The sequence below is a fragment of the Perognathus longimembris genome, chromosome 11 (genome assembly GCF_023159225.1).
Source record: "Perognathus longimembris pacificus isolate PPM17 chromosome 11, ASM2315922v1, whole genome shotgun sequence".
Classification (NCBI taxonomy): domain Eukaryota; kingdom Metazoa; phylum Chordata; class Mammalia; order Rodentia; family Heteromyidae; genus Perognathus; species Perognathus longimembris.
In genome coordinates, this window is record NC_063171.1 from 67,896,304 (window position 1) to 67,908,653 (window position 12,350).

At 39.0% G+C, this 12,350-nt stretch overlaps 1 protein-coding gene across 1 annotated transcript in view; it reads left to right on the top strand.

Annotated features, from left to right (window-relative positions):
* Cdc42bpa (CDC42 binding protein kinase alpha) overlaps positions 1-12,350 on the top strand; it is a 172,787-nt gene that overhangs the window by 66,884 nt on the left and 93,553 nt on the right. Inside the window, 4 exon segments of the mRNA XM_048357522.1 lie at positions 6-206; positions 2,485-2,733; positions 3,767-3,846; positions 7,243-7,409. Of these exon segments, the coding sequence (XP_048213479.1) occupies positions 6-206; positions 2,485-2,733; positions 3,767-3,846; positions 7,243-7,409 (697 nt within the window).

Here is a 12,350-nt window from a genome sequence, read left to right on the forward strand (position 1 = left end):
TTTAGGTCCAGTCCTCAGTGGCAGTTGGCACCCCGGATTACATTTCTCCTGAAATTCTTCAAGCCATGGAAGATGGCAAAGGCAGATACGGGCCTGAGTGTGACTGGTGGTCCCTGGGGGTTTGTATGTATGAGATGCTCTACGGAGAAACACCCTTCTATGCAGAATCGCTGGTGGAGACTTATGGAAAAATCATGAACCACAAAGTTAGTACTGACTTTTTACTTTTCTAATTACCATGGGAAATACTAATGTTCAGTACCAATAAGTTTGCAAGAGAAAATACTTTCCCACAATGAATGTTCATATTTTCTTGCTAGTAAGAGACACACATGTATGAGTAATCACAGTTTATAAATTACTATTCCTGAAATTATTAGTTCTTTTTGCTATATTTTATTTATAAATACTGGTCAGTGGAAAACTGAATCGGGATTGTAGACATTTTATATCAGATCTTTTTATAATACATGCAACTGATTAGAATTCATGTAAAAATCCTTTTTACCTTAGTAGTAATAAATGTAAATAAGACTGAGATAATTTTTTCTTGTCAATTTGACAAAAATAAAAGGAAAAACATCTGTGCTCTGTCCTATAAACCCATCCTGTGATGGGTACTACAGTACCGTTGTTGGGAATATGAATTGGTGTAGCCTTTCTTTAAAGAAATTTAAGAGAATGTGCCTTAAGCTTTAGGAAAAGGTTTAGAGCTTTTGCTTGAGTAAGTTCAGGTTTGTGACTGTACCTGACACAAACATTCAAGGGTACCAAAATGTGCACTAGTTATCTGTTCCAGTACTAATCATCACAGAGCATTGGAAACAGCCCACATACTCAGCAGGCATACATTTGTAAAACTTCATAAACTACGAAGTAAAGCACAGTAGATTGTACATAAGAAGAACAGGAAAGACTTTGCTCAGTTTGGCAAGCTGGAGAGCAGTTACAGAAGCTCTGCATATGACTCTGGACATCCCCAGAAAGAGAATTTGCCCCTAACCTGTTCTGGCGATGCAGGTGACTAGTCGTTTACATGCGATAGGACAAGGAATGGGGACCCTTTTTTTCTGTCCAGGGCCATTTGAATATTGTAACATCCTTCATGGACCATACAAAATGATCATTACAGACAGAAAGGTCACAGTAAGCACATGTGTAAGTAGACGTGTCCCATCACGTACCAGGTGATTTCAATCCCTTGGCCTGGGCGTTTCCAGCCCTAATTAAAAGCCAGTTTTACAGAGTTTGAACTCTTCTGCCCAGCTGCCAAGGAGTGATTTTAGTATTTGAGATGAAAAATGGCAAACAGTTGCAAGTGTAAGCAACACATACACCACTTCAGAAAGACACCATTGTAGGTCACATGGTTTTGAGTGCAAACAGCAACAGCATTGATTCTGAGTGAGATGGCTGGAGCTCAGCATCCCTCTCTGCCAGAATAATATCAAGAGACTTACCTGAGTGTTCTGTACCCAGCTTTTGTTTTTGGTTTTTTTGGTTTTGGTCTATGAGGTTGCCATAATAGTTCACATAAGATAATTGTGTGAGGATTGAAGGCGTTTAATGAGTAAATCACTTTGAATACTGTCAGATTTGTGCGAAATTCTTTGGATGTGTTTTTGTTATCACTTAATCATTAGAGTTTTTACTGTACTGTATATACACATTTTGCTTTACATTCTATGACAATACAAAATCAAATTCCTGCTACTTTTGTGAGTTCCTCTCCATTCTAATGACAGTTTTAATTGTTACAGTATTCTTTCTATAGTACATCTCCAAGTCACCAATGGAATTTGAAGTTCTTTTAAGTAAATGATATCTTCTAATTCATCTTTGTGTGTACTTTAGTGTCAGTACTGTATAGCAGAAGCATGCATATACTAATTTTTTATGATTTTTTTTTTTTTTGCTTAAGTCTAGCCACTTGAGCCAAGCACCACTTCTGACTTTTTTATATATGTAGTGCTAAGGAATCGAACCCAGGGCTTCATGTATGCAAGGCAAGCACTCTACCACTAGGCAATATTCCCAGCCCATAATTTTCTTTTCTGTTTATGTGGTACTGAGGAATCAAACCCAGGGCTTCATGCATGCTAGGCAAGCACTCTATCACTGGGCCACATTCCCAGCCCCAGTTTTTATGATTTTTGTTTTGTTTTGTTTTTGGAAGGGAAGGCCAGTATTGAGGATTGTACTCAGTGCTACTCTTGGGGATGAACACTGTCATGCTTGCTAGGCAAGCACTCTACCACTTGCACTTTGTCCCCTAGTACTTTTGCTTTGAGTTTGTTTCTCAGGTAGAGTCTTGTCCAAGCCAGCCTTTGATGGCAGTCCTCCTACCCTCGCCTCCTGAGTACCTGGGACTACAGGGGTGTGCCACCACATCTTGACTAAAAAGAAATATCTTTTTAAGAAAATAAATAAGTCAGCCACCCTACTTTGTAGATCAAATGCTGATTTATGTTTATTCTTTTATAGGAGAGGTTCCAGTTTCCAGCCCAAGTGACTGATGTGTCTGAAAATGCAAAAGATCTTATTCGAAGACTCATTTGTAGCAGAGAACATCGACTTGGTCAAAATGGAATAGAAGACTTTAAGAAACACCCATTTTTCAGTGGAATTGATTGGGATAATATTCGAAACTGTGAAGCACCATATATTCCAGAAGTTAGTAGCCCAACTGATACATCTAATTTCGATGTGGATGATGACTGTTTAAAAAATTCTGTAAGTATGACATTGTGATAAAGTTTGTCCTTCTCTTCCTTTCAAATATGGTAAATAAAGTAATATTTTGGTTTCCAAGTGTTATACTAGGTCACCTTATCACCTTGTTGTTGATTACCAGTCATGCAGTTGTCATGGCTTTCAGTGCTTTTTTTCTACCGTAAAACCAAGAAATGGGAGTTTCTGAGGTCAGTATAGCATCCATGACCAAGACCAAAATTTAGAGATTTACTTCATATGTGTTATATTTCCTAAGGGCAGGAACATACATGCTTATAATAACAGATTTCATGAATTTAAAAGTGAAGAGTTGCCAGGTCTCTCCCTAAAACCAATCATGAAAGTAGAAAAGTTTACAAAAAATAGGTATTTCAGGGCTTAATATATTAACCAGGCAAAATAAATTGAGATTGATTCATTAAAAAAAAACTCTTGGGGATGGGGATATGGCCTAGTGGCAAGAGTGCCTGCCTCGGATACACGAGGCCCTAGGTTCGATTCCCCAGCACCACATATACAGAAAACCGCCAGAAGCGGTGCTGTGGCTCAAGCGGCAGAGTGCTAGCCTTGAGCGGGAAGAAGCCAGGGACAGTGCTCAGGCCCTGAGTCCAAGGCCCAGGACTGGCAAAAAAAAAAAAAAAAAAAAAAAAACTCTTGAACTCTGGTTCACGTCACACCTAACAGATGCTCCCTCATCCCCAGTGTGGTTTTGACAGGTGTACACCTAGCTGGCGGCTAGATATAGAAACAAGTTCTCTGCTGCCAGTGGGGATAGACTGGATTTGGAGGGCTGAATACCCACAGCAGCAGTGCTCCTGCTAAACGAATGAAGATGAATGGAGAAAGCCTTCCTTAACTGCTTGAGGCAAATGGCAGGACAAGTGGACTTAGCCAAATTTCACTCATTCCTATCTCGTGGGCCACACTAGATGAAGCCGGTATGGTGTGGATGGTTACTGTTTGTAGCCCATCCTCTAGGTAATGGCTGATGTCTCTTTCTTACCAGATTGCTTTCTGTGTTTGCTTTTCTTAGGAAACAATGCCCCCACCAACACATGCTGCGTTTTCTGGTCACCACCTGCCATTTGTTGGTTTTACATACACGAGTAGCTGGTAAGTCTCGAAAGTTAACACATTTTGGACAACTTATAGCAAGCTAGAAGTGAATTGAATGCTGAGTGCTACTGGTTCATACCTGTAAATTCTACCTATTTGAGAGTATGAGAATCTCAACTTGAGGCTAGTCCAGGCTGAAAATTTTTTGAGAAATTCTCTGAAAAATAACTATTAAAAAAACAAGACTGGAGATAGGGCTCAACTGATAGAGTGCCAGTCTACCAAGTCTGTGGCCCCAGTGGGGGGTTGGGGGGAGGGGAGAAAGCGAATTGAGACTTTAAAAAAATGTATCCTATACAAGCCTTTTAAATTAAAAAAATTCAAACAGAATGAATACTTGTGGAAAGAGTTAGATATTACAACATGAAGAATACACAGAATATTACCTCATTTTAGGTGGGGAAGAATATCAATAGAGGTCAGACTCTTGCAGTGGGGAGGAATCGGAGCACCAAGTAAATGTGTGATACCATGTACTACAGTACAATAGGGAAATCTATTGATTTGTCCCTCACATGAATTGCCTTGTTCCTCCTTATCCTACTTAAACTCCATTGAGAGTGGTCATAGGCCTCACTCCTTTGGCTGTCACTTATTTTGTTGTACTTCTTTTTTTTTTTTTTTTTTTGGCCAGTCCTGGGCCTTGGACTCAGGGCCTGAGCACTGTCCCTGGCTTCTTCCCGCTCAAGGCTAGCACTCTGCCACTTGAGCCACAGCGCCGCTTCTGGCCGTTTTCTGTATATGTGGTGCTGGGGAATCGAACCTAGGGCCTCGTGTATCCGAGGCAGGCACTCTTGCCACTAGGCTATATCCCCAGCCCTGTTGTACTTCTTTTGTTAAGCACATATTCATTATTAAAATTCACCTCTATCTGTACCTGAGCAGTTCAGAGTGCTGGAGAAAACCAGCCATTCTTTTGACTTTCCTTTAGATTTATGTTCTCCATCCTCCAATTCCCTTACTGCTTCGTGCCAGGTCCTCTATGAACCCAGTGATGATTTCATATTGTCTATGTGTCTAAAGCCTCTGCCATCCTTATTCTTAGCTGATCTTGCTTTCTTCTCTTCTGAGAGGATTGGTACCAACAGCAGACATTTTAACAAATTACTGTCCTCACAAAACCTCTGGACTGACATAGGCTCTTCTTTTTGAGGATTGATCCTGAAGATTCCTAGTCAAAGCCAGCCTTCTGTCCTCTTCCGCCTAGCATGGTGCATTGTTCACTGGAAAGCATATGTTTTTCCTTTCTGGGTCACCTGTATTCTCAGACCCTGTCTACCAGCCCACAAACACGCAGAAAGGACTTTCTTCTACCTGAAAGTGAACTGTAAAGCCTCTGTAAATCCCACTTCTTTTACTTATTACCAGCCATTTCTCTGTTCTGCCTTATGATGGACTTGTTTTGACTGAGCTTTTCTTAGACAGTGGAGGGAATCTGCCACTGTTACCTTATGAAAACTGTAAACTGCTTTTGTTGATGTCACTATTGATACATGTTGCTAATGTTTTGCTGGGTTTTTTTGCTCACACTGCTCTCTCCCATTTGAGCTATGCTTCCAGCCTGGCTGCCTTTAAACCATGTTCCTCTGATCTCAGCCTCCCGAGTAGCTAGGATTTCAGGCGTGAGCCATTGGTGGCCTGCCTTGTATTGCTGAATTTGATAATTACTTCTCAGTCCTAGTCTGGTTTATTTGCCTGGTCTCATTTCTTTGTCATAGTCTGTACCACTAAAACACTTAGCTTTTAAAAAAAAATCTTTTTGTTGCTTCTTAGTCTCTGTACTGTATTTCTCCTCATCTCCCTGATTTCTGAGCATCAGCATTATAGGGGGCTTCTTCTTTGAATATCCTTTCAGTCTGTGTTCTGATCTGCTCCTAATATATCTGTAGTGGACACTTTCTCCTCCTTTTACTCAAAATCTGTCCCAACTATCTATATAATAAGTTAACATCTTGATGTTTCCCCAAGTGTGTCCAAGTTTTCTGCTGAAAAACAAGGCAACTTATTCCCCTGTTCAGGTTAGATCTCCTCCACGCTCTCGTGCCAGTAACTTTGTCTTAATTCAAACCCAAGTTCTTGAAGACCCTGCACAGTTATCTTTTACCTTTCTGATTTTATTTCCTATTGCTCTTCCTTAGTTTTACTCTGGTTCAGCAGACCCCAAATCTTGTCTCAGTTCCTTCTTACCCCTCCTTTTCCTCTGCTACCTTCAGCTTGCTTGGATTTTCTGTTACCTTCACAGGGACAGCATTCCCAACCAGTTGACCTGACCTAACTTTTTATCTTTACCCTGTTAAGATTTTATTTCTCTCTTTCCTGCTTCATGGGTTTTCTCTTTAGCAGTTAACACTTTCTAGTGTAATGTAAGTTTACTTATTTAATCTTGCTCATTTTTGTCCATTATAGAATTTATACATTGATATACATTTTTATACATATAGAAGTTATACGTTGACAAGGAATCTTGTTTATTCACCGATGAATGCCCATCATTTCAAATATCTTTAACATGGATTGAATTAAAGAATGTACCTTACTTTAAAATTTTGAATTTCAGATTTTTTTTTTTGCCAGTCCTGGGTTTCCATATATGTGGTGCTGGGGAATCAAACCCAGTGCTTAATGTATATGAGGCAAGCACTTTACCACTGGGCCATATTCCCAGCTTCAATTTCAGATTCTGTTAAAGACCAGCATGATTGGAAGTTGTGACCATTATTACTTAAATGTTTGTTATTTTAAACTACTCACATGTCTGTAGCAATTTTTATTTTGTGGTTACTTTTTACAATTCAAGATAATTTAGGGGATTTAAGTTTTTATTTGAAAATACTTGTAAAAGAATCTTCAGGTAATTTTGTAAAAGTTATTTTTACAAAAATCATTCTAGATGGCTAATTATAGATATTGAAATCCATGTTTAAAAATTTTTAATATACATAAAGTTTAATTTGCTGTGGAAATTATGAAGTTGGAAACAAGATATAATACCATATAGAAATGTTCAGTTCTACATTTTGCTTTTTCTAAAAAGGCTTTTAAGTATCTGTACAAAGGGGTTTCAAGTGACTTCAGATTAGAGTACAATGCATTTTGGTCAATGTCATCCCTTCCATCATTCTCTCCCATTTTCCCTTCTCCCACTCCTGCTCTCCAGTTACATGGTTCAGTTTTCACATATATACATTGAACATAATGACTGTATTTGTTCACCTTACTCCATTTTTTTGTGTGTCCCCTTTCCTCCCCTGATAAAGTATGTTTCAGTTTCCTGGTATTCATTTTGGTTAAACGGTTCTTTAGTTGTTTAAATGAAGAATTAAAGGTTATCCTTTTCTTCAAACTTCTTAGTATACTATGAATCCACATACCTTTTCCTTTTCTATTCTTTAGTGTTCTTTCTGATCGGAGCTGTTTAAGAGTTACAGCTGGTCCTACCTCGCTGGATCTTGACGTTAATGTCCAGAGGACTCTAGATAACAACTTAGCAACTGAAGCTTATGAAAGAAGAATTAAGCGCCTTGAACAGGAAAAACTTGAACTAAGTAGAAAGCTTCAAGGTAAATATACTTGAGGGTTGTTTCTTCCTGTTAGAATTGGACTTAAAATATTATGAATTATATTATAAGAAAGCCTTTTTGTAAACCATAAAAAATTAACTTCTAAAAGTTTATGCACAGAAGAAAGTATAATATCATTTATATAAAATCAAACAACATTGTTTCCAAGGGTATGCATCTGTGTCTATGCACCAGCGCCAAACACACACACACACACACATACACACACACACACACACACACACACACACACACGAGAGAGAGAGATATCATTCTTCCTGGAGAGAGGGACCCCAGTGCAACCCTTTAATGACTCCATGGCACATTTTCTGGTCCTAGTTGTCATTCTTTATAGCATTGCTCCTCTCTTCATGTTTGGTGATTTTTAAACACATGTAGAAGAACCCTCTTAAGATTGTGACTTAGTTTTTCAGTTTTGCAAGGTGATCTTTTTTTGTTCTTGTTGGTACTAGGATTTAAACCCAGGACCTTGCACTTACTAGGCATCATTCTAGCACCTACCTGAGCATTACCTCTAGGCCTTTTTCACTTTTGTTACTTTTCAAATAGGGTATTGTTTTCTGCCTAGGCTGAACTGGATCACAGTCCTATTTGTGCTACCTGTGTAATTGGGGCAGCAGATCCCATGATGCCTGCCCTTTTTTGGTTGTGACAGGGTTTTGCAAACTTATTTATTTATTTTTTTTGCCAGTCCTGGGTCTTGGACTCAGGGCCTAAGCACTATCCCTGGCTTCTTTTTGCTCAAGGCTAGCACTCTGCCACTTGAGCCACAGCGCCACTTCTGGCCATTTTCTGTATATGTGGTGCTGGGGAATCGAACCCAGGGCTTCATGTATACGAGGCAAGCGCTCTTGCCACTAGGCTATATCCCCAGCCCCAAACTTTTTTTTTTTTTAACTGGGGATTACATGTGTGAGCTACCATGCTTATTTAACTGCGATGATCCTGATCTCTGCCCTTCCTTAACAACTGTATCTGACAGGAGAAGTTAAGTCTCACAATATAGTAAGAAAGCTTCAGTAATCTTAGTTTCAAGCAAACCTTTGGTAATGTACTTGTAATTTTCTAGTGAACTCTCCCTTGTGCCTTTGGTTTCACCATTACCTCCAGTTCTCCCCCACTCTGTACTCACCATTTCCCAATTCCTCTTACACCCTCCCTTTTCACTCTGCTCACTATACCCTGAAATCAGTTTTTCCCCTTCTTGCTTGACCAGCCACTTTAAATACAGCTTTGCCTCTGCTGCTGTGTTGCTGAAGGCAACTTGCAGGAAACTTCCATGCTATCCAGCAGTCCTACTTTCCCTCCCACCTTTCTCTCCCCATGTTGCAAAATCCAGCAGTTATTTCTCACATTTATCACTTGACCTCATTAAGCATTTTTTCTCTCTCCAGAAAATGATTCCTTTTTATGGCTTTGGGAGCACTTTATCCCCCTGGACTCCTTTTACCTTACAAGTCTGTTCTTCTCAGTCTTGTTTGCTCATTTCTCATTAGTCCTTGACCTTTGAATGTGAGAATTCTCCACACTTTTAGTTTTCTGAAAGAAAGTCTGTGGTCATTCTTAGTCTTCTCATACATTTCATCCATCAGCTAATCAGGTCACCTTTGCTATTATAAATGATTCATAATTGGGTCATCACTCTGTCTGGGGCCCCTACACTGCTTCACACCACCATTACCTGACATCTGTACCACTGAAAATTCAGTTTCCCCCACGTTAATAACCACGTTGATTTCAGTGACCTGAGGCCATGTGCAATTTGGCATGTTAGTACTTTCTGATTTCACTTCTCCAGCTCTTTGTGGTTGTTCTCACAAGTCTAACAGACTCCCCAGGAGGCCTTTGAGTCAGTCACTGCTCTACTTTAATGCTGCCTTTGATACTCACACAACTTAGTGTCTCACCTGGCTACTTGAAGCAATGTATATTATGTAAAAAAATGAACTATATAACTTGAGGGCAGGGACAGGAGGGGGAGGGAGTGGGGAAGAATGATGGAGAGGGTGACATTGACCAAGATTCTTTGTACTCATAACTTGACCTATGGAATTTAACATCTTTGTACAATTATTAATAAAAATTTAAAGCCACAGGTAATGCACACCCCAGCATCACCAAAGCATCACCATATACATTGAATATAATGACTGCATTTGCTTACCTCCTTCCCACTCTCCATTCCTGTGCCCCATCTCCACTAACGTGTTTCCACTTTCTGGTATTCATTTTGTTAAACAGTTCACCTAATTGTTTAAAGTTGTTGCTTTTAGTTATTTTTCAGGCAGAGTCTCAGTTTTTACCTCGAGTATACCTCAGACCGCGATCCCCTTATCTATGGCTGCTTGTGCAGCTGAGATCTTGGGTACAAGCCAACATGTCCAGCTTATTGATTGATATGGGGTCTTGCTAACTTTTTGCCCAAGCTGACCTGGGACCATAATCCTTCCAATCTCTGACTTCTGAGTAACTGGGATTATGGGTGTGAGCTATAGTACCTATATTGAATGGATTATTTTCTTTTCTCTAGTAAAGTTGTTAAAATCTCTGCATGTGAATTCCCCTTTATGACTCAAGCAGTTTTAAAAATTGCTTATTACTTAGTATGTTGACCTACATGTAGTCTAGAGGGAAAACTGTTTTATGTATATAAACATATATGTGTGAATTCTTGTAACCATCACCCATATCTATATATGGAATATTTCCATCATAGGATAAAGTTCTTTATAAGCTCCTCCTCCCTATTCTGAAGTAAACATTATCTTCCTTTTTTCTCCCAATTAGTTTTTAACCTTTTCTTGATATGTATGGTATTTTCTCTTAAGTCTGGATTATTCTTTTGTGTTTTGAGCTTCATCCATGTTTTCTATGTATTCGTAGTACATTTTTAGTTTTACTTCTGTTTAGCATTCTACTATATGTAAATATTAAAAGCTTAGTTGTGTTCTCGCACTTTCTGAACTGTAATCATGTACATGCTCGTGTCACCTGTGAACTCTCAGTCATTAGGCAATGGGTCAAGGTGGCTAAGATGAGTGCTGGCACAATAGGTGACTTTTAAGACTTTCCTTTGCCAGAAATGCTTTCTTTTTAGCCATTAGTGAGTTTGTTGGCAATTTATTAACATTTCAAAGAAGGAAGATTCAGAGAGCCCTTTCTTGTAACCAATATCTAAAAGTAAGTTGATGAAAAGGGAGCTGTTGCTTTGAAGTTTTTCAGTTTTCACTGTTTTTGTATTTGAGTCAGGTCCTTCTAAAATTCACTAATTTAAATTTCTCTGTCTCCTCATCTATCAGTCCTACTGCAGATCAGCACCACTTGAAGTTGAGAACCAATTAGTTGGTCCTACACTACAAGTCTGCAATTCATTCTGGCCAATTCTAGAACAATTAATTTTGTAGTTGTACTAGAGATAAACAGCTATCAGATTATTTGAGGATGAAAATATGAGAAGTATTAATAGTAGGATTTATTTTCTCACTTAACAATTCACAGGTGGGTGGATTCAGTACTGATATTGGGATAGTTTATGTCTTATATTTTTCCACATGGTGACAGCTGTTGTCAAAAGTTTCAGATTACCTTTTTTCACAGATCCACACGCCAAAAAAATTGAAAATCATTTCCTTTTATGCATTTCTCATTTAAATTTCACAGAAATCTAGAGGACTGCCTCTTAAGATGTCATTAGTTTGTTGTTATTATTTGAAGTAGAATCTCTGTTGCGCAGGCTGGTCTTGAAAGTCCATATTTAAGCAACCTTCCTGCCTCAGCCCTTTAAGAGCTGTACTACGGGGTACATCACCATGCCAGGTTCATGATACAACCATGTCATATGCCTATTTGTTTTTTTTTTACTACTGATGACAGAATAAAATTACTGTGGCTAATTTTAAATGAACTAGAATTTTGACTAGGCATACCTTACCCATGCCCATCGTAGCCTGATAGCTGGTTTTGGTTCATAAAGAAGAAGAGATGCAAACTAATAAAATGACATCTTTTGATTAGAACTAAAAAATAAAAGTGGCTTGTATTTGTGCATATTATGTGAAAGCACATTCAAACTTTATCTAAAGTACAACAGGATATATAAATTTTACAGGACGCTAGGCATCCAAAAGCAGTGAGACCAGAGGAGGATATTATCGGGATGAACATAAAGGCTCAATGCTTATGTGCATCTGATCATGTGAATAATATTTATTGAATTCAACTCAGGAAATGGAAACGAGGTCTTTTCTTTGTTGTTGTTTTTTCTTTTAGGCTTGATTGCTTATCGGTCTTTGGGAGGGTAAAGAACAGAAAGTAAACAAATGCAGCAGTGGTATTCACTAGATACTATGTTGGAAAGGAACTATATAACTTGTGGTTGAGGACAGGAGGGAAAAACTGGGAGAAAGCAAGGGAAGAGGAGACATTGTTCAAAAAGAAATGTACTCCTTACCTGACTTATGTAACTGTAACCCCTTTGTACATCATCTTTATAATAACCACACACACACACACACACACACACACACACAAACACGCTATCCCTCCTTCATACATAAGATTCATCTCTCCATACATTATCTTACATCTGACCTTTTTTACATTACTATATAGCATTTGGACAAAAAGTGACTGAAAAACTGATTACTGCAGAGCTTAGCAACTGGGCTTAAAACCTCATTATAAGAGGGTTTAAAAAATATATATATTTTGGGCTGAGGATATAGCCTAGTGGCAAGAGTGCCTGCCTCGGATACACGAGGCCCTAGGTTCGATTCCCCAGCACCACATATACAGAAAACGGCCAGAAGCGGCGCTGTGGCTCAAGTGGCAGAGTGCTAGCCTTGAGCGGGAAGAAGCCAGGGACAGTGCTCAGGCCCTGAGTCCAAGCCCCAGGACTGGCCAAAAAAAAATAAATAAATA